Consider the following 20614-nt stretch of genomic DNA (forward strand, 5'->3'; position numbering starts at 1 on the left):
GAAACATGCAAGCCCCGAGCAGGCATTTCCTTGCTGTATGCCTTTTCATATATCGGCATGATTTATAACCAGCCTGCCGAAATACCTTCCCAGGTTCCCAAGAGGCTCTTGGCACAGGGAAGTTTCAAGAGCTGGGTCTTACACCATCATGATACAGTTAGTAACCCACAAAAATCTCAAGGAGAAAGTCTATAAAATGCCCATACAAGAAGCCCTTGACAGTGATTCACTCTTTTATGTGTCTCAAAGGGCCACATCCCAGGAACCGGTTTCCATTTAGCTTAGGCATGGGATTGAAAGACAAAGTTAGAGGTACACTCTTATGCGGTCTCCTGAATTCACACCATTTCCTAGGAGACCATGATGGAAAACTTCAAAGAGAATTCTGTGATGCATTCTTTGCATACTTGTTGTTTCACTTCAGTCTGGGGGATGAAAGGCCCAAAGGACCCATGTCCACGATTCCTGACAAAACCCACAAGTGGCAATAGCCTTCCACCGTAGGACATGTTAGAAAACAGAAACCATGAGTGATGAGTGGGAAAGGGGGTTTAGGACATACTTACCACCCTCTCTACAGGGCTAATGGCTTCCAGAGGCAGGGGAGCAAGATGGCTTCCCCAAGGACCCCAGAGAGGAAGAAGGACACACCAGAAAGCAAAACGATTCCCTTACAAAGACTTCTGGTCCAGAGAGACCCCTGTTTGAAAGGCCCAGCCCCAAGCCACGCCCTTTGGTCCCCCAGCTCAGCACAAGTAGTTTCCCCTGCAGCCCCAGTACCTCCTCTTTGGCAATCCGCATGGTGTCAGTAACGTCTGAGAAGACCGTGGGTTTGATGAAGAGACCCCTGTCTTCCATGGCCGAGCCCCCACATTCCAGCTTGGCTCCCTCTTTCTTCCCGCTCTCGATCAGATCAAGGATTTTGTCGAACTGCTTTTGGTCAATCTGCAAAAACACAACAGGAAGTATAGCCCAGCTTCCTTCCGGGAAATGGCTGCCACCTTATGTGTCTAATAACCTTCAACAGGGTCGGCTGTCCTACCCGAAACGTTCTGGCCAAGTAGTAATTCACGGAACAAATGTGCCTTAGATTCAAATGTTCCTCTGAGAGCTGGGGAGAGGGGGGGGATAGGCTCTGCGCAGGCTCGCTGGGCGTGTGGTGTATTCACACGCCTGATACCCTTCATGCTGTTAAGCAAATTCAAGGGTGAGTCAAAACCTGAACTGGTCACTTTCTTTGCTCTGCCAACTCGCTGCAGCCTGCAAGGGTGGCCAGATTTAGCAAATAAAACTACACGGTGCCCAGTTAAATTTGAATTTCTGAAAAACAAGGAAGGATTTCTTTTTAATTTTTATTATTATTATTTTTTATTTTTTTAGGAGAAGCATCCCCCAAATAATCTTTGGGAGATACTTATGCAAAAGATGCATTCATTGTTTATTTGATCTCCATCCACGGTGCAGAGGAGGAGTGAGAAGGAAAGCTGACCACCTTACTCAGCACCCCTGGAAACAGAGTGGATGAGGCTCTAGGTGGGGTGGAAGGGCTGCTCCTCAGTTGGTGGGGAGACAGCTCATATCTTGTCTAGGGATCTCCCGGGCCAGTGTGTCCTGCTTGGGGACATGGCACCCAAGCAGCTGTCACAGAACACCCATTTGGGAGACTCAAGGTAGGGAGTCCTCTCCCCACCCCCACGAGTCCTTCTTTTTCAATCAGTGGGACTCCTGTTCCTGCCCATGCCCTGTCCCCAGTGCCCTCCTCTTTGGCTGGGAGAGAGAGAGCTTTGAAAGGTTGGCTATGGCTGAGATTTTTAGACAGAAAAACTGGTTTCATTTAAATGACCTTAAACCAGAAAAATAAGCAAACCCAATGGTGCATTTGGATGACCGTCTGTCCCTGGGGCAGGCTGGCTTTCTTAGAAGGGGTGGGCACAAACCATGCATGTCACTCGACCGGTTCTCTTATGAAGTGTGTGTGGATCCAGTGTTAAAATACCAAGTTAGATCCATACCTCACACCTTATACCAGGATACATTTTAAATAGATCGAAGACTTAAGCATGAAAAATGAAAGCGTAAAACTTTTCAAATTCACTCACATGAGAGAATGCCCCCATAAATTGGGAGAGCTGATGGCCTTTCTATGACTCGAAATCCAGAATCCAAAAAGGAAAGATTGATAAATTTGAATATATTTATATATTCGATATATACATGCAAAAACATCATAAGCAAAGTCAAACGGCAAAACACACTGGAAAAAAAATTGACAAGTCATATCATAGAAATGGAGCTCATCTCTCTAGGAGGTAGAGTTCTTAGAAGCGATAAGAAAAATGACCAGCAATACAAGAGAAAAATATGCAAACCACATGCACAGCGGATGGAAAAGGAAATGCTAATGGCTTTTGACGATCTGATAAAATATCGTACATTACTCAATATAAGAGACACATGCATACTCAAGCCAAAGGAGATGCCATTTTAAACTATCAGATGGGCACCTATCCACCTTCTGTTAGTATGTCTAGACAAACAGAGAAGCTCCTGCAAGGCTGGCAGGAATGTAAGTTGGCTCATCCTCTTGGAAGGTAACTGGGCAATGCTTGTAGAAATTACATATGTGCTCTCACGCAGCAACCCCACTTGGGGGGAATCTGTCCCATGGACCATCTGTCCATGGATTCCCCCCCTGCCATGTACAAAATGACATACTCTGTACACACTGCAGGCTCACCAGCACTTGTTATTTGAATCCTAGTGGATTCATACATATGGCCCTATGCAAAAGAAGAAGGCATGTTCCCATAGACTGGCATGGAATGCTCTTAAAGTTTCTTGTTGGGTCCCAAAACCGGGTGCAAAACAGTATAGATTCATAGTTATCTTTTGGGTAAAAGCAGGGGGAATCAGAACCTATATTCATATTTGCTTGTATACACATAAAGACCTTCTGGAGGGAAGGGTGAGAACCAGTCCTAGGAATGAAGCAGGGAGGATGCATGGAGCCTTCCCACGACTGACCTTTACATGTTGTGGGGACAGAGCCAGGAGTGCAGTTTCCAGGTCTCGGCCTCACGTGGAAAGGTGCTGGCTCAGGTAGTAAATGGCCATCAACTGTGATTGGATGGCCATCAGCTGTGGCTAGTTGGCCGTCAGCTGTAACCAGTGAGCCATTGGCCACTAATATAACTGCTGTGGCTATGCTAGCAGAAAATGGGGGCTAGCAAGAAGATGGTGGCTGAGGTAGCAAGCGCGGATTGCAGTTAGCAAGTGGGGTTGGTTGGCAGAGAAGTGGATGGCGGGTTGCAGACAGTGTGGCTCCTGCTTCCTGTGTCTCCAACCCAGCTGCCAGCAAGAATATAGTGGTATGACTCCCCTATCTATGGCTCTGTGGGTGTTCCTTTTTGGCCTCACCATATCCTGCGTTCTTATGTGGGGAGCGGGACCAGAGACCCCACAGGACGCCCCGCATGACACATGCGTCTTGGGTTTTGACCCAGCTGTATGTACTCCCACTTAAAAAAGGAATCCACACAACTGCCACCAACGGTCCAGTGACATCTCCAGGTTTTCTCAACGTCTAAGTCTTAAGTTGAAAGCTGCAGGTGTTGCTCTCTCTCCCTCCTGGGAGGCTGAGAGGGCTTTCCTGGCTTCATCAAACTCCAGGTCCTGAGTGGCTGCTGGACGTGCACGAGGAGGCCACACGCCCGCTCAGCTCTCCCTGGCAAGTCCACGAGAACACATTGTTTAAATCTAATATTCCTCCATGCAACGTCAGCTGGTGGCTTGCAGGGTGGGAAGGAGGGCCTGTCGGAAGTGAAGGACCAGAGACAGAGAAATACGGCCCTCCCAGCACCGGTCAAAGGCTGCACTTGGCCTGTTGGGGAGGACGATGGATCCGGCCCTGCCAGGTGGCCTGCGTGATGTTTATGTGCCTCGTTGCTCAGCTGCCAAGTAAACCTGAATGATTTTGGAGCATTCCAGAGAGCGGCTCACTTGCAGTGGTCATGGATCTAGGTCAACGAGCTGTTTTACAGGCATGACACAGACCCAACTATTTAGACAGCTGCAAGTCCTCCCAGAGTAAAATCTCATTACCGTAGATGAAAAAGCACTTTGGGAGAAAAAAATCCAACGGCATCCTAAAATAATACGCTGAGGTTGGATGGCTTCAGTGCGCTTTCCAAAAGAACTTTCAGCAGAAGCATCAAAAGCACTGATGAAATCAACACCCATTCTGTTAGGATCTTCTCTCTTGGAAGAGGTTTCTATATCTGTCTTCAAAAGTCAAGCCTGGAGCCTTGGAAAGAGACTCACGAATAATGATGGGGTGAAAGAATTTCCTTTCGTACGGCATCAGCTCACATGTTTTCCCAGGGACTCTGGATTAGCGTTAAAATCACAGTGGATTGGATAATGACCTGTAGCCGTGTTCGCATTCAGATCTGGAACCCAACCAAAGTCGCTATACAACTTTTATGTCACGGGCCACTGGGTTTGGAGCTGAGGCCAGGCAGGACGGGGAGTGTTGGCCCCAAGCAAGGATGCTTCTCTCCACCAGGGTCACATGGCATCAGAGCTGCAGAGCATGTGGGCTGGGGTACAGCAAGGGAGGGCACTGCAGCCAGAAAGCACCTCTTTCCGGCCTCTAACTGGAGCACTCCCTCAGGTCAAGCAAAACCTGCGTGAAATGGCCTGACATCATGCCATCATTTATTGCCACCTAGATCAGGGAGCCTGTCATTTAATGCTCCCCACTTAGCCTAAAAACTTAATAGGTGCCTTGAAATTTTCTTTTTTAAAAAATTGTATTAAATTTATTGGGGTGACATTGAGGAGTAAAAGCATATCGTTTTCAAGCGTACCATTCTATAATATATCACCTGTATAGTGCCGTGTGTGTTATGAGTCATCAATGACTCCCATTTTCCAGTCGAGGAAATTGAGGTTGGAACTTTCACAAGATCGCAGAGCCAATGTGTGCTCAGATCGGCAGCTTCCTGGGCAAACACTCAGAGCCAGTGCAGTAGGTAAGTGGTAAGCTCCTGGGACAGACGCAAGGGAGGGGCTGAGTCCTGATACGTGATTTGAAACTTTACGGCCTGGCTGGACTTTGGCTACAAGTAGCCGGGCTTCATTTCCCTAATGCATGGGATGGTCAGGCTGCCCTCTTTTAAATAGTGGTCCATGTGCTGGTCTGCAGAATTAGTAAGAAAGTGACACAGGATGTGCCCTTTTCAAGAGCTTACAAAACCTCATGGTTCTGGGCATTTCTATCCTGTTGTTGGCGTATCAAACATGGCCTCCAGAGATAATGTGCCTGGCGATACACCCCACGCCCTGAGCTCTCTGCACTGGGATTTACTGGCTTCTGACGGTCACCTTGTCCTATAACAGGGGCTTGGAGGCATCTAGGCGGAGCCCACCAGCTCCAGGCACTCCCGCTGTACTCTGTTACCTTCTGGCCAGAGTTAACTCCTTTTCTGCAGGTAAAACAGCCTCTGCCTGAGGCCCTCTCCTGGGGACCCCGGGGACTCAGAGAAGCAGCCATCCTCTGGCTAGAGGGTGCAGGCCCATGGCCTTATGAACTCGGAAATCTTCCCTCCTGCAGCCTCGAGTGTGGCATTACGTCTGCAAAGAGCAAAGCCTCTGTGTGCCCAGCCCCGTTTCATAACCCCTGAGACCTGATGGAATCGGACTATTGGTCAGTGTCCAAACAAAAGCCTCAAATGGCAGGTCACATCATCCTCCCTTCAGCTTTGAGAGGGACCCTGGAATACCAGAGCACCCCAGTGGCTCAGGGCCGGTTCAGTAGGTTACCTGGGGCCCCTGTTCCGTCCTGACATCAAAGGGGTCTCCGACGGGCCGCTTCTGGGCGTGCTCCACGCTCCGCCGGATGAACTCAGCGTAAACCGGCTCCTCCACGAACACCCTGGAGGCGGCTGTACAGCACTGGCCTTGGTTGAAGAAAACTCCCTGATGGGCACACTCCACTGCCAAGTCCACTGGAGGGAGGGGGGCGGCGGGGGCAACAGGAAGCGATTATGTCGTTAGCGCAGGACTGGCAACAGCTGCAACTCTAATTGCCCACACAAGAAAACAGGCTCCGGGATTTGAGAAATTAAGTTGGTGTCCTCGGCATTTCCCAAACACAGAGGATGGGCAAAAGGACTTCTGGGTCTACAGAGTTTGGGGTTGAACAGGTCCTGGCTGCAGGACTTCTCAGTGACTTTACTATGCGAATAAGCACAGAGAATTGTCACCATCCCTATTGTAATTGCCCATGGGCCCCTCCCCTCTCCCCTTTTCTGGAGGACGGATGTTCTATAGAATAACCTTTGCTGAATGTTGATGGAGAGCAATGGGCGAGAACTTTTAAGGGAACCCAAATTATCCACCTTGAGTAACAGAAGGGCCTCATTAAGTAACATAACACCATGTGTGACTCATAAGAGTGAAAGAAAACAAAGCCCTGATTCTGCCTGACAGGGGCTGAATCTGAATTGTAGGGCTGGCATTGAATTAAAACCAGTTATGAAAACCGAGATGGGGGGGGGGCGTTAGTGAGATCCTTGGGGCTCTGCTTCATGGATAAGAATAAGTGGGACACCATTCACGTTCTCAAAGGGGCTTCTAGTGATCCACTGGTTTTTCAGCACCCCCACCCCCACCCCGATGTTTGCTTAAGAAACGCAGATGTCCTTTGCACAGAGCGAAAGCAAGGACTCAGGGTGTTAGCTGGTGATGCACCGACACCCAGCATTGCTCTCAGGGCAACGGCAAGGAAGGCTGTCCTTGGTTTGGAGAACAAGGTCATGGCCGACTGGCTTCTGTTTCAGTCACCGTGGCAGCAGGATGGTATCAGAGGATTCTTGCTCCTCCCTGCTCCCCCGCCCTCTTCATGCCAACTTAGAAATACCTTTTCTCCAAAATAACTAATTCATTTCCTGATGGGAGCTGGGTGGGGGCTGCAGGGCTGGAGATGGTGGTATGTGATTCTTGATATCATGCCTGGGATGCCAGTTACGGCAGCACTTAATTCTGTGGCCTGGCACTGCCCACATGAGTCGGAGATGGCTACACAGGGTGTTCACGACCCTTGTCAGACCAACAGAAGGAACCTTGCATTTCAGTTGTAGCTTTCTTCCCTGGCAGGAAAAGAGGGTGAGCTGAGGCAGAGATGGGGCACCCAAATGTGGCAGCACCTAGCCCAACTGGGGTGCTGGCCCTTTAGGATTGCAGTTGGGAACTCCAAATGTGAGTCACAGTGAGACAACACCCAGAACTGCTCCACGTGGCTCCAGAAACCATTAGCAACACTTATGATGCTTCCACAAGGAGTCCCAACTCAGACCAAAAAAAAGAAAAAAGAGCCCTCCGTCTTCACGCCCGGCTTCTCTTTCCTTCCTTGGAGCTTGTTTCCTCACTCGTCCTCAATCCCACTGAAAGTCAGCTTCCAGGAGAGGAAGGCTATCAGCCACTGACACCTTAGTGAGAAATTGTGCTAGGGTCATTTTTCTCAGGGATATTTGCAATTCCAACCTTATCTGAGTGTGAATGCAAGGCTTTGTTCTTCACCACAGGAATTTCTGGCACCCCTGAGCAGGTGGGGGAGGCTATTTTTCAAGGCACAGGTGTTTCAGGGTACTGGAGAAGTCACACCTTTTCTGACCCTGTGAGCAGATGAATGAATGCCCGATGTGGTCCTTTCTTCCCTCTTCTGGAGAGGGCAGCCAAGAATAGCATATATTTTAATATTGTGTCATGAGGCCCCAGCAAGACATAAATTGCCCTTAAGCTGCTGGGCAGGGTTGCTTTCCCAGGGAGGAGGTGGTAGAGGCAGAGAAAGCACCCAGACCACGGGGTATTTTTAAGGGTCAGCTGCCACTGTCCTCCTCTGATTTGTCAAAGGCCTGAGACAAAGAAAGAAGAAACATCTCAAGTCTTTGGAGAGCCTGAGAGCTCTAGGAAATACTGATGGACACCTCTGAGTGGGGCCACCTGCCTTCCTCCTTCTCCTCTTGTCCTTCCCCCTTCACAGGGCCTCTGCGGAAAGGGACCTTGTCATCATGGCCCCTGCCCCACAGGGACCGGGAAGGTAAACTTAATCATGAAGGGCGGGAACAGGCAGACCCGTGGCGACCACCTAAGACACACCCTACTCCAACACAGCTTTTTATCAGCAATAATGCTGGCATTTGACCGTCTGTCTGCCTGTTTATGGCAGGATGAGCCACGGTGGAAAACATGTCGTGTGTGTGTGTGTGTGTGTGTGTGTGTGTGTGTGTGTGTGTGTTGGTTCTCGATTCAGGCGAGGAAGTGGGGAGGACTTATGACCCCCTAAGCCTCAGCAGAGAGAGACTTACAGTCGGCGTCAGCACACACAATGCAGGGGTTCTTCCCTCCCAGCTCCAGGGTCACCCTCTTCAGGTTGCTTCTGGAGGCGGCTTCTTTCACCAGCTTTCCAACCTTCAGGATAAAAAACAGACCAGATTAAACCTTGGACACGGTCAGAGGCAGCCCAACCTGGGCCCCCGCCTCTCTGCCCAGGTGCCATGGGCCTGCATGCTGTCACCACACTCCCAGGACACCTTGGCATCGCTGGAACCCTTGGTCTGAGCTGCTCCACGTACAGGGGTGGAGTGGAGCCACTGGAAGGCCCAGTGACTCACCCACAGCCACACAGCTGGCTGGTGGTGCAGCCGCCCCTCCTGGCAGCAGGCGGATCCAGCGAATCTAAGAAAGGGCTCCAGGGCACATAGGGGCAGCTCTTCCAACCCTCGCCAGTAGAGGAGACTGTTCCGTTGGGCTCTTTGGTGTAATGTGAGGGCGCCTCTGAGCATTAGCGCCTCTGAGCATTAGGGGAATAGGGAAGTCGACTTTGGCCTTCAGGGTGAGATGTCAGTTCTCTGGAAACACGACATTAAGACGTGTACCTGAAGGGTCCCACCTATCATCTCCCATGCCACCAGAGCATAGGCTGGGCCCAGCACACCCTGGTGACTCGTGGTGGGTGACAAGTAAAGCCCGGCACCATGGACTCCAAGCTGGGAAGACTCTCGGGAACAGTGAGCCCACGGAGACCTGGCCCAGGCAGCTGGCAAGAGGCAGGGCTGGGCTCCTCCTAGGCTGAGGCTGTTTTCCCCAAATGAAGGGTTGAGTGCGTTTTAATAATCAGCCATCTTGTAAGTGACGGTCTGGACAAGGTCCATAGTGACAATGACCATCCCCAGGTAGACAACAGAGGCCAGACCAGCCTGCCCCAGGCTGGGCATTCTCTGGTCGGGTCGAGGAGTGCGCTTGGAGCTGGATGCAGCGGGGGGACTCAGGGTGGGAAAGCCACAGAGGCCACTTTCTTGTCCATGATGTTGGATGCCAAGTGGGGTACATCCTGGCTGCACCCCTGAGCAGCCCTAAGGGCCTTTCTGTAGAGAAGCCAGGCAGTGGCAGGGAAAGGCTGATTTTGCTGTTGGATGAAGAGACCGGAAAGACTTGTGAGCGGCTGGCTGGCAGTAGCCATGCTTGGCACCTCTCTGCCGTCTCTCCCCGGTGAGCCAGGCCCGGAGCCGCTGCTGTTCCATTCCATGGGCTAAGCACCGTCGGCCACCTAACTGCCATGCAGCCCCAATTCGGTTCTGACTGCACTTTGGTAACTGCTAACCCTGGCCAGCCAAGGAGGGCGGTGGCAGGATTGTCCAGCTGGCCCATAGGCGGGTGGCCCAGGCTCCTGGCGGGACTCAGCCAAGAGATAGGGGACACTTATTGCATGGGAAGTGTCTGTTTCACGTAGAGAAAGTAACTTCTCATTAAAAATCATTCCACATACAGATGTGTGTAAATTAAAGGGGGAACGTTATCATCTTCTCTCATCCTAGGACCTGCCCCAGAGGTGGCAGTGGTAAGAATTTCTTGGAAATCCTTCCAGACAATTTCTGTTTCTCTCCACACACACTTTTACTAATGGGATCACGTTGACCAGGCTTTCCTACAGTTTATTTTTTTGTCTGTTGCAACAATAGATCATGGACAGCTTTCCTCATTGTACTGGCTGTGAAACGTCAGGTAGAACAGACATACTATATTGGAAAATACGTCCGCGAATGCTATGAGAGTATTTCTCTAAGTCAGGGGTGTCCAAACTGCAGCCCATGGGCCAACCGAGGCTTACAATCCATTTTTTATTGGCCCGCAGCAAATTCCAAAAATATATTTAGTTTACTTAAATAAACCGGGTGAGGCAATACGAACTTCACTTCGAGTGAGTGGCCTGGCTGTTTGCGTATTTTACCGCACATGGCCCTTGGTAAAAAACGTTGAAAAAAGTTTGGACACCCCTGCTCTAAGTAGTTACTTCAAAATGGAATTTCTGAATCAAAAGTTTTACACATTTAAATGTGTGGTGGGTACTGCCTCTTTGCTCTGCATCTTAGGGAGAGTGAGTGCCTCTTTCCTCTTAGCCTCATTTGCACTGGACTTCAGCTTTTACCAATCTGACACACAAAAGAAAAAGAGTGTGATTTTCATTTGAATTTGCATTTCTCCGATTACCAGTGAACTAGGTCGAGCTCTCTGTGTATTCAGTATTTCTCTTCTCTGAGCTGTCCACTTTGTCACCATGCAGTTTTGTCTTTTTATGTTTTCATGGATTTTTCAGGAGTGCTTTGCATATTACCAACGTGAACCCTTGGGGAGCTGCATACATGATGACGGTCTTTTTCCTAGCTTGTTATTTATCTTTTAACCTTGATTACAATGTTGTTTGTCATATGGATGGTTTACATTTTTATTGTATCTTATCTACACAGTGTTTCTTCTATGGCTTCTGAGTTCTATGAGCTATTCATTTAGTTTGGAAACTGGACCAGTGACTTTTTAAAACGAATTGCTATGTACTAAAATGCGGTCAAATTTAGAAGGGAACTATATCATAGTTGAGCCTCTCAAAGGAAGAGTTCACAGGTCTCAAGTCATGCAGCGACAGTCACGTTTGCCCACAGCCCGTGAGGGGTTTACCTCTGTGGAACCAGTAAAGGCTATCTTGCTGATCTGAGGGTGAGAAGAAACTGCTCTTCCAGCTGTGGGCCCAAATCCTGGCACGATGTTGACCACGCCTGGAGGGAAGCCGACCTGGGAGGAAACCGAGACGACATTCAGAGGAAGAGGAGGGACCAGCATCTGCCATGACCCACCCTTGGGTTGAGAGAGCCATGGCTAAGTGATGTCCCCAAGCAGAATGTCATTCCTATTGGGAAATCTGGGCGTGGGTCACCCCCTATCCCCCCCCCCCACAAGACCCAAACCAAGTCGGCCCAGGGGCCAGGGGCCAGACTGGGCCAGGGTGAGGCACCCCCCCCTTCCTTTCCACCCCCAAAAGGCCTCTGAGCAAAAAGGATGGTGGCACCATTCAGTGTGTGTGTCTCCCTGTGTGTGTCTATATGTGTGTTGGGCAAAGGGTCGCCTTGGTGACAAACCCCAAGGCTCAGAGCCACCTGCAAATATCCTTTCTGAGCTTCCGTTGTCGGATCTCAAATCTGCCCCAGGAATGTTCCAAATGGCAACACGATGTCACTCCGTCAAAGTTCTTGCTTATTGAACCTGGGCCACACCCAGAGTGGCCATTTCCGGGAGGCAGGGGCTGCCATTTTTCTCCTTCATGCCTCGTGCTTTGCACACACAAGGCTTCTTGACTAAGAATACCACGTATGACCAAGGAGGGGCTTGCTATTTCCCAAGGCCTAGTGTCTTCCCTGAAACCCATTATTTTAGAAAAGCAAGATCTTAGGACATGGTGCTTCAGACTTCCCTTTTTCTAGACACTGTTTTTTTACAGTTGTGATTTTAGAATCTATAAGGCTCATTAACATGACTTAATTGTGTCCTACATCACTGGTCCCAAAGTGGGAAGCCACTCAACTCCTGGCTGCTCCAACCTTACATCTAAGCAATAAAGGTCACGTGTCCTGAGCCTATTAGCTGGGTAGAGAAGGGAAACGAACCGCTCTTTTCTCCCATCCCTCTTTTCGTCATGTTTCTTCGTTTACATTTTTGTGATATACAAGCTGGGAACAGAATAACTGAAATGTGTTGCCCAGTGTGTCCCTTTGGGTCGACTGTTTCCCTGAGTGGTGGCTGCCTGGGGGAGGGGACGATCGCCTGCCGGAGAGCAGAGCACTGGGGAGTCTGGCTGGGCGACAGCCACTTCAGCGGGAGAAACATGGACCATTTCATACAGCACAAAGGCAAGACCCAAAGAACCTCCAAAGAGTGAGTCCCTCCCACGTGACGCTCCTGCTAATTCTCTAGAGAAAACATTTGGCCCTAACGTGTAGGGTTGAGCCCAGAATGAGAGATAAGTGTTCTCATGAAGATCAGTGCATGAACGGAGTTTCTTCTAGCTCAGTGACCACAGCAGAAGGAAGAACGTCCACCTGCCAAGTGAAACACAGGAGCCATTCCCTTCCCACTCAACTGAGAGCAGACGGCACTGTCACGCACAGCACAGCTTGGCAGGGCAGCTTTATCTTGTGGACGGTGGCCTGGTTCCGAGGAGTGGGAAAGTTATCAAGAACATACACGCTTTTCTTTTTGGACGCCTTACCTCTTTGATCAGAGAGCCAAGATAAAGGGCGGTGAGGGGCGTCTGCTCCGCTGGCTTCACCACCACGGTATTCCCACAGCACAGAGCCGGCGCCAGCTTCCACATCAGCAGCAGCAGAGGGAAGTTCCACTGCAACAGAGCATAGGAACTTGGGGGGCCCGGAACCACCCTGCTACCCTGCCCCACATGCCCAACAATGCCTCTGTGGAAGACACTTGCTTTGCACGGTCTAGATTTGGGGTACAAGGGGTAACATAGGAGTGTGCAATGGTCAGAACGGCATTCATGCCCAGCCCTTCCAAAGTGCATTCTGGGAGAGGCTAACAGTTACTCTTTGCAAAGAGGATTCTGCTATCCGTGTATTACCTTTTCCTTTTAGGGGTTTATAATGCCATCAGCATGTTAAAGCCTCTGAAAAGTCCTGCAGGAATGAGGCCTGCCTCTTCTAAACTCCGATGCCAGACAAGCTTTTTCTCTCCTCACAGAACACAAACTAACCACCCCCGCCCCACCCCTTACCCCCCACCCCCCACCCTCAGCCCAATGAACTTGTGCTTTGTGAAATTCATTCTGGGGAATGCTTTTCTTGTCATCTTTCAATTACAGAGGCAAGGATACTGGTATCACCATGACAATAAGCCTAACAAGAGCTAATGCTCACGTGTACCAGGTGCTGTTCTAAGCACGTCATGAAACTTAACTCATTGGATCCCTCCAACAAGTATGAGATGCTCATATTATCACTCCCATTTATAGATGAGTGAGGTCACCTTGGCCCAAGGTCACAAACCAGCAGGTGAAAGCCAAGCTTGTGTTCTCTTTGCTATACCGTTTCCAAAGTACCATCTTTGATAAGAGGAGATGAAACCAACTCTCTCCAACAGTGCAGTTTGCTTGATTCTAGCTGTCCCGAACCCCCACCCTTAAAAGAGTTCCTTCGGCTCTTTAGCGTCCAACGATGCTGACAGAAGAGCCCATCTGCAAACCACTCCCTGTAGGGCTGACCAGAGGTGGCCACCTAGTGGTACAGCTACTCGGCCACTCAAATTTCTCCCTCTACCTCCACCCCCAGCTCCGTCTGATACTCCTAGCACTGGACAATCACCATAAGATCCCGGTTCCAAAAGGGCCTGTGTGCTCGGCTAAATGACAGCAGGAATGGTTACCCCACTAGTGATCGGGCCCCTCTTCTTGCTGGATTCCCGCCCCTTAGCACAGAATTACCATCACCTCGCCCATCCTACAAATATGCACCTTCCTTTGGCCTCCACTTCTCCTAGCCTCTCTTTTCCCTCTCTCACATTGAAACTTCTTGGGAGAGCTGTGCCCACGTGCCCAGCTCCCTTTCCGGAAGCCCCTGCAATGTGGCTTTGTACCCGAAACTCCTCGATACTGCTCTCGGTGAGCAAATCCTAGAGTTGCGTCTCTGTCTTTACTTTCATTTCTATGTAGGATATGACCCTACTGGCCACAGACTCTTTCCGGAAATGTATTCATTTCCTGGGATGAGCCTGCCCCTGGCTGCTCGGGCTTCTGAGTGGGGTCCCTGGTGGTCTTGGGGATTTGGCCCCAGGCCTTCTTCTTTTCTCATTCTACGTCCCTCTTTGGGTGAGCCCTGAGCGTGATGGGCAGGAGTACCGCTGGGCTGACCATTGGCTACACATACCTCCAGCCTGGGCCTCACTCTTGAGCCCCAGACCCAACCATGCAAACGTCTAGGCTGACCCACCAGCCCCTCGATATCCCCGGCCAGGATTGCCATCACCTTTCATTTCACTGCACCCCAAAATCCTTCTCCCCCAGTCTTCCCATCTCACCAGTCGGCACTACCAGCCACTCAATTCCAACCGGGACCCACCCCCAATGTCTGGTTAACCACGAAACCACGACTCTACCACCTACGATGCTTTCCAACCCACGTGTCTTCTTGTCCCTTCAATGACTCCTGTCTTACCATTTCTTCTGCAGTGGATTCCTCCTTCTAACTGATCAGCCAGTTCCTCAGGGGGCAAAGGCTGGGCCCTTCCCTTCATGTCTTCGGTACCTGGCACCGCAGTGCCATGCCTGGCACATAGCAGGCTGTCAAATCTGTCTGCTGAAGGGGCACACATTCCTTGCCTCCAGGGAGTGCTTCTCCAGTCCTCTCTGCACGCTGTTACCTGTCCCCCAGCTCCCTGTCCAGCTGTTGCAGTGGCCTGGGGCTTCCTCCAGCAGACAAGCAGCATTGTCGCATCCCCTGGCACCTTCCTGGCTGCCCACTACCCAGTTGAATAGAGTCCCGAGCCCTCGGCAGCCAAGGCACCATCTGACATGTGCACGCCTCCTCTTTCCCACTTTCTCCTGCTCCTAAGCTCTGGCCATACCAGCTGTCCTGCAAGGCACCCGGGCTCTCCCACACCCTCGCTCAGGCCATTCCTTCTGCTTGGAAACCCTCTCTCCTGAACAGTCTTATCCTTCACGGCCCAGTTAAGAGACTACCACCCTAGGGGTGCTGGCCCTCCTGTTTGGAATCTGTGCTGCTTTCTGCTGCCCTCCTGGAGTCGCCCCTTGACAGCAGGAATGGGGTCTAATCCATCTTGATAACCCTCCGGCACCAAGCTCCATGCCACTGAGCACGTGTGATCAAATGGGAACACACCAGAAATTGGTCCCAAAAGCCACAGGGGTGGGTCGGGGGAAGATCTACACAGATCTATCTAGAACAACCGTGTACTTACAGGAGTGATGGCCCCACAGACACCTATGGGCTCATGCCTGGTAAAACACATAACGTTGTCATCTGGAAGATGGGGTTACATGGAGGAGAGAAGGATACTCGTATTAGTCTAGTTTAAAAACTTTAAATAGTAAAAACACAAGAAAGAAACAAGCCCACAATGGTGTCAGCGCTAAGCCTTGTCTATGACACAAAGAAGCGATTTGAAACTCAATTTCCAAAGTAAAATGCCTTAGAGGGAAAGAATGGCACAGTGCCACTTCTTTTTGGGGACGAGGAAGGATGCCCTAGGGGAGAAGACCAGGGGCATCCTGAGGAGGCCACCTGGAAGGATGGGAAAAGAGCCCATAAAAGACCCCACCTGAGGCTGAGAGTCCTGCGCCGGCTCACCTGTGGGGATAGTCCTGCCCTGTATCTTGTCTGCCCACCCTGCGAAGTATCTGAGGGTTTTGATACAGCCCTCCAGGTCGATGAAGAAGGCGTGGAGGAATGGCTTCCCTGTATCCATCGTTTCCAGGGTCTGCAATGACGAGATGTCAGTCTCACACACAGTTTCCTTTTCTCTTTACCAGTCAGGTTGTTAAGGACGGGTTGGGGGTGTGAGGGTGGGCTGGGGGAGAGAGCACGGTCCTAGGACATTGCTCTCTGGACCTCCCTGCCCTCTGTGTCTCTTCAGAAAGCAAGACCCTACATTTAAAATGAGACCTGTCCTGGATAGTCACGGATGCTTTGATTTCAAAACACTGAAAGCTGGGGGTCGGCCGGAGCATAGGCGTGCATCCCCACAAAGGACAGCGGGCGTGAGGCTGTTTGAAGCCTCGCCGGGAAGGATGACACACTAGCATTTGGTCTTGCATGTGGAGCACAGTTGCCTCAGCTGTGTGACCTGGCCGCATAGTTCGGTGCCTTCCCGGGAAGCTCTGGGGAGGTTAGCTGGAGAGAGGCCTGGCTGGCTTTCTCTAACAAAGGAGAAAGGGAGGACATGGGTTCTTCCTTCTTGGCCCAGCTGACCAGCTGTGGAAAGAGTGACGGACAGAGCCCAGAAGGGTCATGCCGCCCGCACAAAGACGCAGCGCTCCCTAACTGGGCCGTGTCGCCGGATGCTTGGTGGGAGGGAGTGGACTGGCCCTTGGCGCTAAGGGAGGTGATTACCCAGGGCGATCATGCAGCTGCTCAATGGTGAGGATTCTTTTCTATTTCCAGCCTGGGTTTCAGAGGACCCCTTTGTCCCTCAGACAAGCGGCCCCAGTTGAGCCCAGCACTGACACCGCCCGTCATCTGTGTCTGCAGGAAGTGGCCACCCTGACACATAGCCCAGGGCGAGAATCTCGTTTTAGTTGATGCAGTGAGATGATGGTTTGCAAAGGAAGGGAGGCCCCCCGGCCTGTGCACCCATATGCCCCAGCTCTGAGCTTGACAGCTGTTTCCACTGCAAGCTGCAGACACAAAGGCTAACAGAGCCCGTGACTCCTCCAAGGTCATCCAGCAAGTCAGAGGCATGGCCAGTGCTGAACTTGGGGTGTCTAATATCCAGCCAGCACAGTGACCGTCCTTTAGGCCACTGCTCTGGATGTTTGCATCCGGAAAGACTGTGGGACAGCCATGTGGATGCTGGGCTCCTCTGTCTGACGTCAGCATCCTCAAATCAGGAGGCAGCCTCTTCCCTGGCGTGGGCAAGTCCCTGAATCGCTCCCTGCCTCAGTTTCCTCATCTGTAAAGTGAGAATAATCATGGGAATAGTGGCTGCCTCCAGGGCCGGTGGGAGGGTTACAGGAGTTAATAGCCACAGAGCACGAACAAGAGTGCTTGCCCACAGCAAGTGCCCTGTTCACTGTGGAAATGATGGCAGTAATAGCCAGCATGTTTACGGTCATCATCCCTTTGGGGACCAGACTGATGCTCGGCAATCCTCACTTGGGGACACCGAGAACACAGGACTATAAGTCGCTGAAGATGACAGCGGCTGGTCTGGCCGTGGGACGTCCTACCCCCTGCAGATGCTGCTCAGGGACCAAGCCAGGCCAAGGGGCATCCAGCACTCGGCACCTTTGGCTCTTACAGATTTATGGTGCAAGTGGGAACTTTTAGTTTCCAGGGGGAAACCCAATATTGCAAATCATGTCGAAATGGTTCCAGAGCTGGGCTCCTGCAGACAGTATCTGCGTTATTGGTCAGTGGGACCAATGGTTTATTCTTGGCCCTTTTCTGGAATGGGAAAGGGAGAGAAAGGCAAGGACTGTGGCATGTCATTGAGGGCACCTGTGCGGCGTCTCCCGCTGGGTAACCTTGGACAGGTGACCTAACCTCTCTGGGCGTCAGGGTCCTCATCTCTGAAATGAGATAATAAGTATCACAGGTGAAGTGCCTACAACAAGCCTGGGCCATGGTGAGCTGTTACCAAGCCCTGGCTGCTTCTCATTATTAACTGGGGCCAGGTTGCTGAGTGTACCGACAACATGCGTTTGCTGGGATGGTTGTATGGAATCTGTCCAAGGAAAACTGCGTCATGAGAGGTGTAGATGGGACATTCTTACAAACAAAATAAAAGATTTGCAGGTGAGTCGCTAGGACTGAAGCTGAGAAATCAAGTCGTCGCTATCGATGGGGACTTTTAAACAGTTACTGTGGCTGGACTGTGAGCAAACCACTTCTCCTAAGTCTATTTCCTTTAACTGTTTAAGAGACGAGTATGCCTCCTGAAAAATGAACCTCAGAATGTTCAGATGCCAAAGAATGAAGGAGAAGTGACAGAGGGTGCCAAGGCTTAAAATGAGGGAGCCCAGAAATGGGGCTCAGCTGAAAAAGAGAGTAAGCCGGGAGGAACCCTGTTTGGGGGCTCCCAAAATGAGGATGGGAAGAGCGAGAATCTGCGCCCCACCGCTTCAGGAACGGAGAGAAAGCGGGGCTGAGAGACCCCCCCACATCTCATTCTAAACACTGAGCACAGAAGTAAATACCCAGCTCTGTGAAAACCAGAATCAACAAGTGACGGAGAGAAGCACTTTGCTGCCTGAAAATGCCAGAAAGCCATGTCAAGGTGCTGTCCTATGATGTGGTCAAGTTTTAAAAACCATATTTGCCAGTAACTGTCTTGTCCCTTTCATGAGGTGGCAAAGAGCTGGATCTTAGCTTCCTGTGGGCAGCGAGGTCACGATGGCATAAGCTCCATCTGCTGTCATAACACCGTCCTGCCAGACAATGGGGCCGGCTGAGGGCGAAGGTGGCTTTCAGCCCCTGCTCCCTAAGATGATACTGACAGTTGAGGACAGGGTGGGGAGGGGTGCACAGGGCACATCCTCCCTAGCTATGAGTGCACACACATTGCAGACCGATGAGCTCATGCTGGGTGAGAACAGACATGTTTTTGAAAAAGCCAGTTTGGCAGCTTGAGAGTTGAGGCTGGCTTTCATTGCAGGAAGAAACCAGAGGCTTCTCGGAGAGAAACCCAGGGAGGGAGCTACCCTCACGCAGACTTGGGGCGAACATGCTGGACTGGCCAACTGGTGGTGGTGGTGGGGTGGGGGGGGGAACGGAAGGGCAGACACTCCCTCAGGGCAATGCATCCAGAGTAGAACCTGAGATACAGACTTCCTCCACCCTCTGTCCCCAAGACAGACAACCAGTGACAAGAGCAATTCCAGTGTCCTAGCTGACAGTGTCCTCCACGAGCGTGTCACTCGATTGTTTGGTCCTGATATCAGGAATCTAGTCAGATCAGGAAGAAAGAACTATTTTTCCAAACCAGTAGCCAAAAAGGAGATTTCCTCTCCTACCAACTGGCCTCACGGTTTGAAGCAAGTTTTACAAAGGAGTCTGAGCTGTACAGGGTTTCACATGCAGGTTGCAAAGGACCTCAAGGCATAAGGTGGCCGTGAATGTCCTCTGATCATTCACCGCAAGACCAAAGGAAGGTCTGAGGACCCCGTTAAATGAGGCACTTACAACTTAGAAACGTCCTCACAGCGGCATAGCCTGGGAGCAGCTCCACCGCATGGAGAGTCTGAATTAATATCCCTACTTCATAGCAGAGAAACTAAGGTACCTAGAAATTACTGGCCTGGAGGGTATGGAGCTGGGGTTAGAACCTGGCTCTTCAGATAGCATTACTATGAGAACCTCTATTACCAACAATAGCTGTCACCCATTTAGTGTTTACTGAGTGCCAGGGACTCTGCTAAGGATTTTAACTGGATTGCTCTCACAACACTTAGACACCATTATTAGTGACATTTTCCATGAAGAAATATATGCTCAGAGAGGTTAAGCAACTTGTGCAAAGTCACACAGCTAGTAAGTGGCAGAGCAGAACTGGGATTTGAACAGGTCTTTCATACTCTGAGGTTCATTCTAAGAAGGTTTCCCTGCCCTCACCATCATTCTACACATGTTCGCCACTGTCCAGTTCAAGAGTCATGCAGGGATGATTTTCAGGTCACATGGGAACAATTTTTTCCTGTGTTAAGTGGTGGCATTTATTTTGATAAGTATTCCAAAAACTAAAGCCAGCACATTAACCTGTGATTTCATGGATATTGTCACTGAGGATGAGGTTAAATTTAAGTCGAAAAGGGAGTCCCTGTAAACATAAAAAGTTAAGCTCATAAATGCATAGGTAGGACCAGGGTACGGCCCAGCCTATCCAGCTGTCTCTGAATGTCTCACGTCTGGGAACCACCGATGAAGCTGAATTTCCTCCAGGCAACGTCTTGGTCAAGAAGCTGAGCTGCAGGGAGTAAACGTCTGACTTCAAAACCAAGAGGGTCAAGTGCAGGGGCCAGGGCACCTGCCTACCTCAGAGTGCTACACCTCGCAGGACCAAAGAGACCCACCGCCCCACAAAAACCAACATCCTGGATCTCTTCTGCCATGCCTGTGGAGGACAGGATCCTCAGTAAGGCTGGCTTGTCCCACGCCTGCCCCGCGTGTGTGTGTACTCACAGCCAAGATGGTGCGGTCCCTCTCCACGAGGTCAGCCAGCTGGTGCAGCAGGCGGCCTCGGCTCAGAGCATCCAGCCGGCGCCATGGCGAGCCCCTCAGGAAGGCAGCTTGAGCGGCCTCCACGGCTTTGTCCACGTCGGCCTGAGTGGCCAAAACAACAGAGAGAGCATGTCACCTTTTGATGAGACTGCAGTTTGGGACATTGCCCCTGTCACATACAGAGATTAGCAAAGATCTGCGTCTGTCACGTGACAGAGGAAGGAGGGGAGGGCAGGCAATGGCTGGGGGCTTTCAAGTGAACGTTTTGCTCTTTACATCTTAAGTCCTTTTCAAGATTCCTCTTATGACCAAATATTAAC

The 20614-nt window shown here is 50.9% G+C and overlaps 1 protein-coding gene across 1 annotated transcript in view; it reads right to left on the minus strand.

Annotated features, from left to right (window-relative positions):
• ALDH1A3 (aldehyde dehydrogenase 1 family member A3) overlaps positions 1 to 20614 on the minus strand; it is a 36610-nt gene that overhangs the window by 8800 nt on the left and 7196 nt on the right. Inside the window, exons 3-10 of the mRNA XM_019726631.3 lie at positions 20256 to 20396; positions 15708 to 15837; positions 15319 to 15380; positions 12602 to 12730; positions 11017 to 11130; positions 8370 to 8472; positions 5824 to 6008; positions 781 to 945 (exon numbers count right to left, since the gene is read on the minus strand). Of these exons, the coding sequence (XP_019582190.2) occupies positions 781 to 945; positions 5824 to 6008; positions 8370 to 8472; positions 11017 to 11130; positions 12602 to 12730; positions 15319 to 15380; positions 15708 to 15837; positions 20256 to 20396 (1029 nt within the window). The remainder of the gene's footprint in view (positions 1 to 780; positions 946 to 5823; positions 6009 to 8369; positions 8473 to 11016; positions 11131 to 12601; positions 12731 to 15318; positions 15381 to 15707; positions 15838 to 20255; positions 20397 to 20614) is intronic.

This window comes from Rhinolophus sinicus, chromosome 13 (genome assembly GCF_057876585.1).
Source record: "Rhinolophus sinicus isolate RSI-liver-muscle chromosome 13, RSI-T2T, whole genome shotgun sequence".
Lineage (NCBI taxonomy): Eukaryota > Metazoa > Chordata > Mammalia > Chiroptera > Rhinolophidae > Rhinolophus > Rhinolophus sinicus.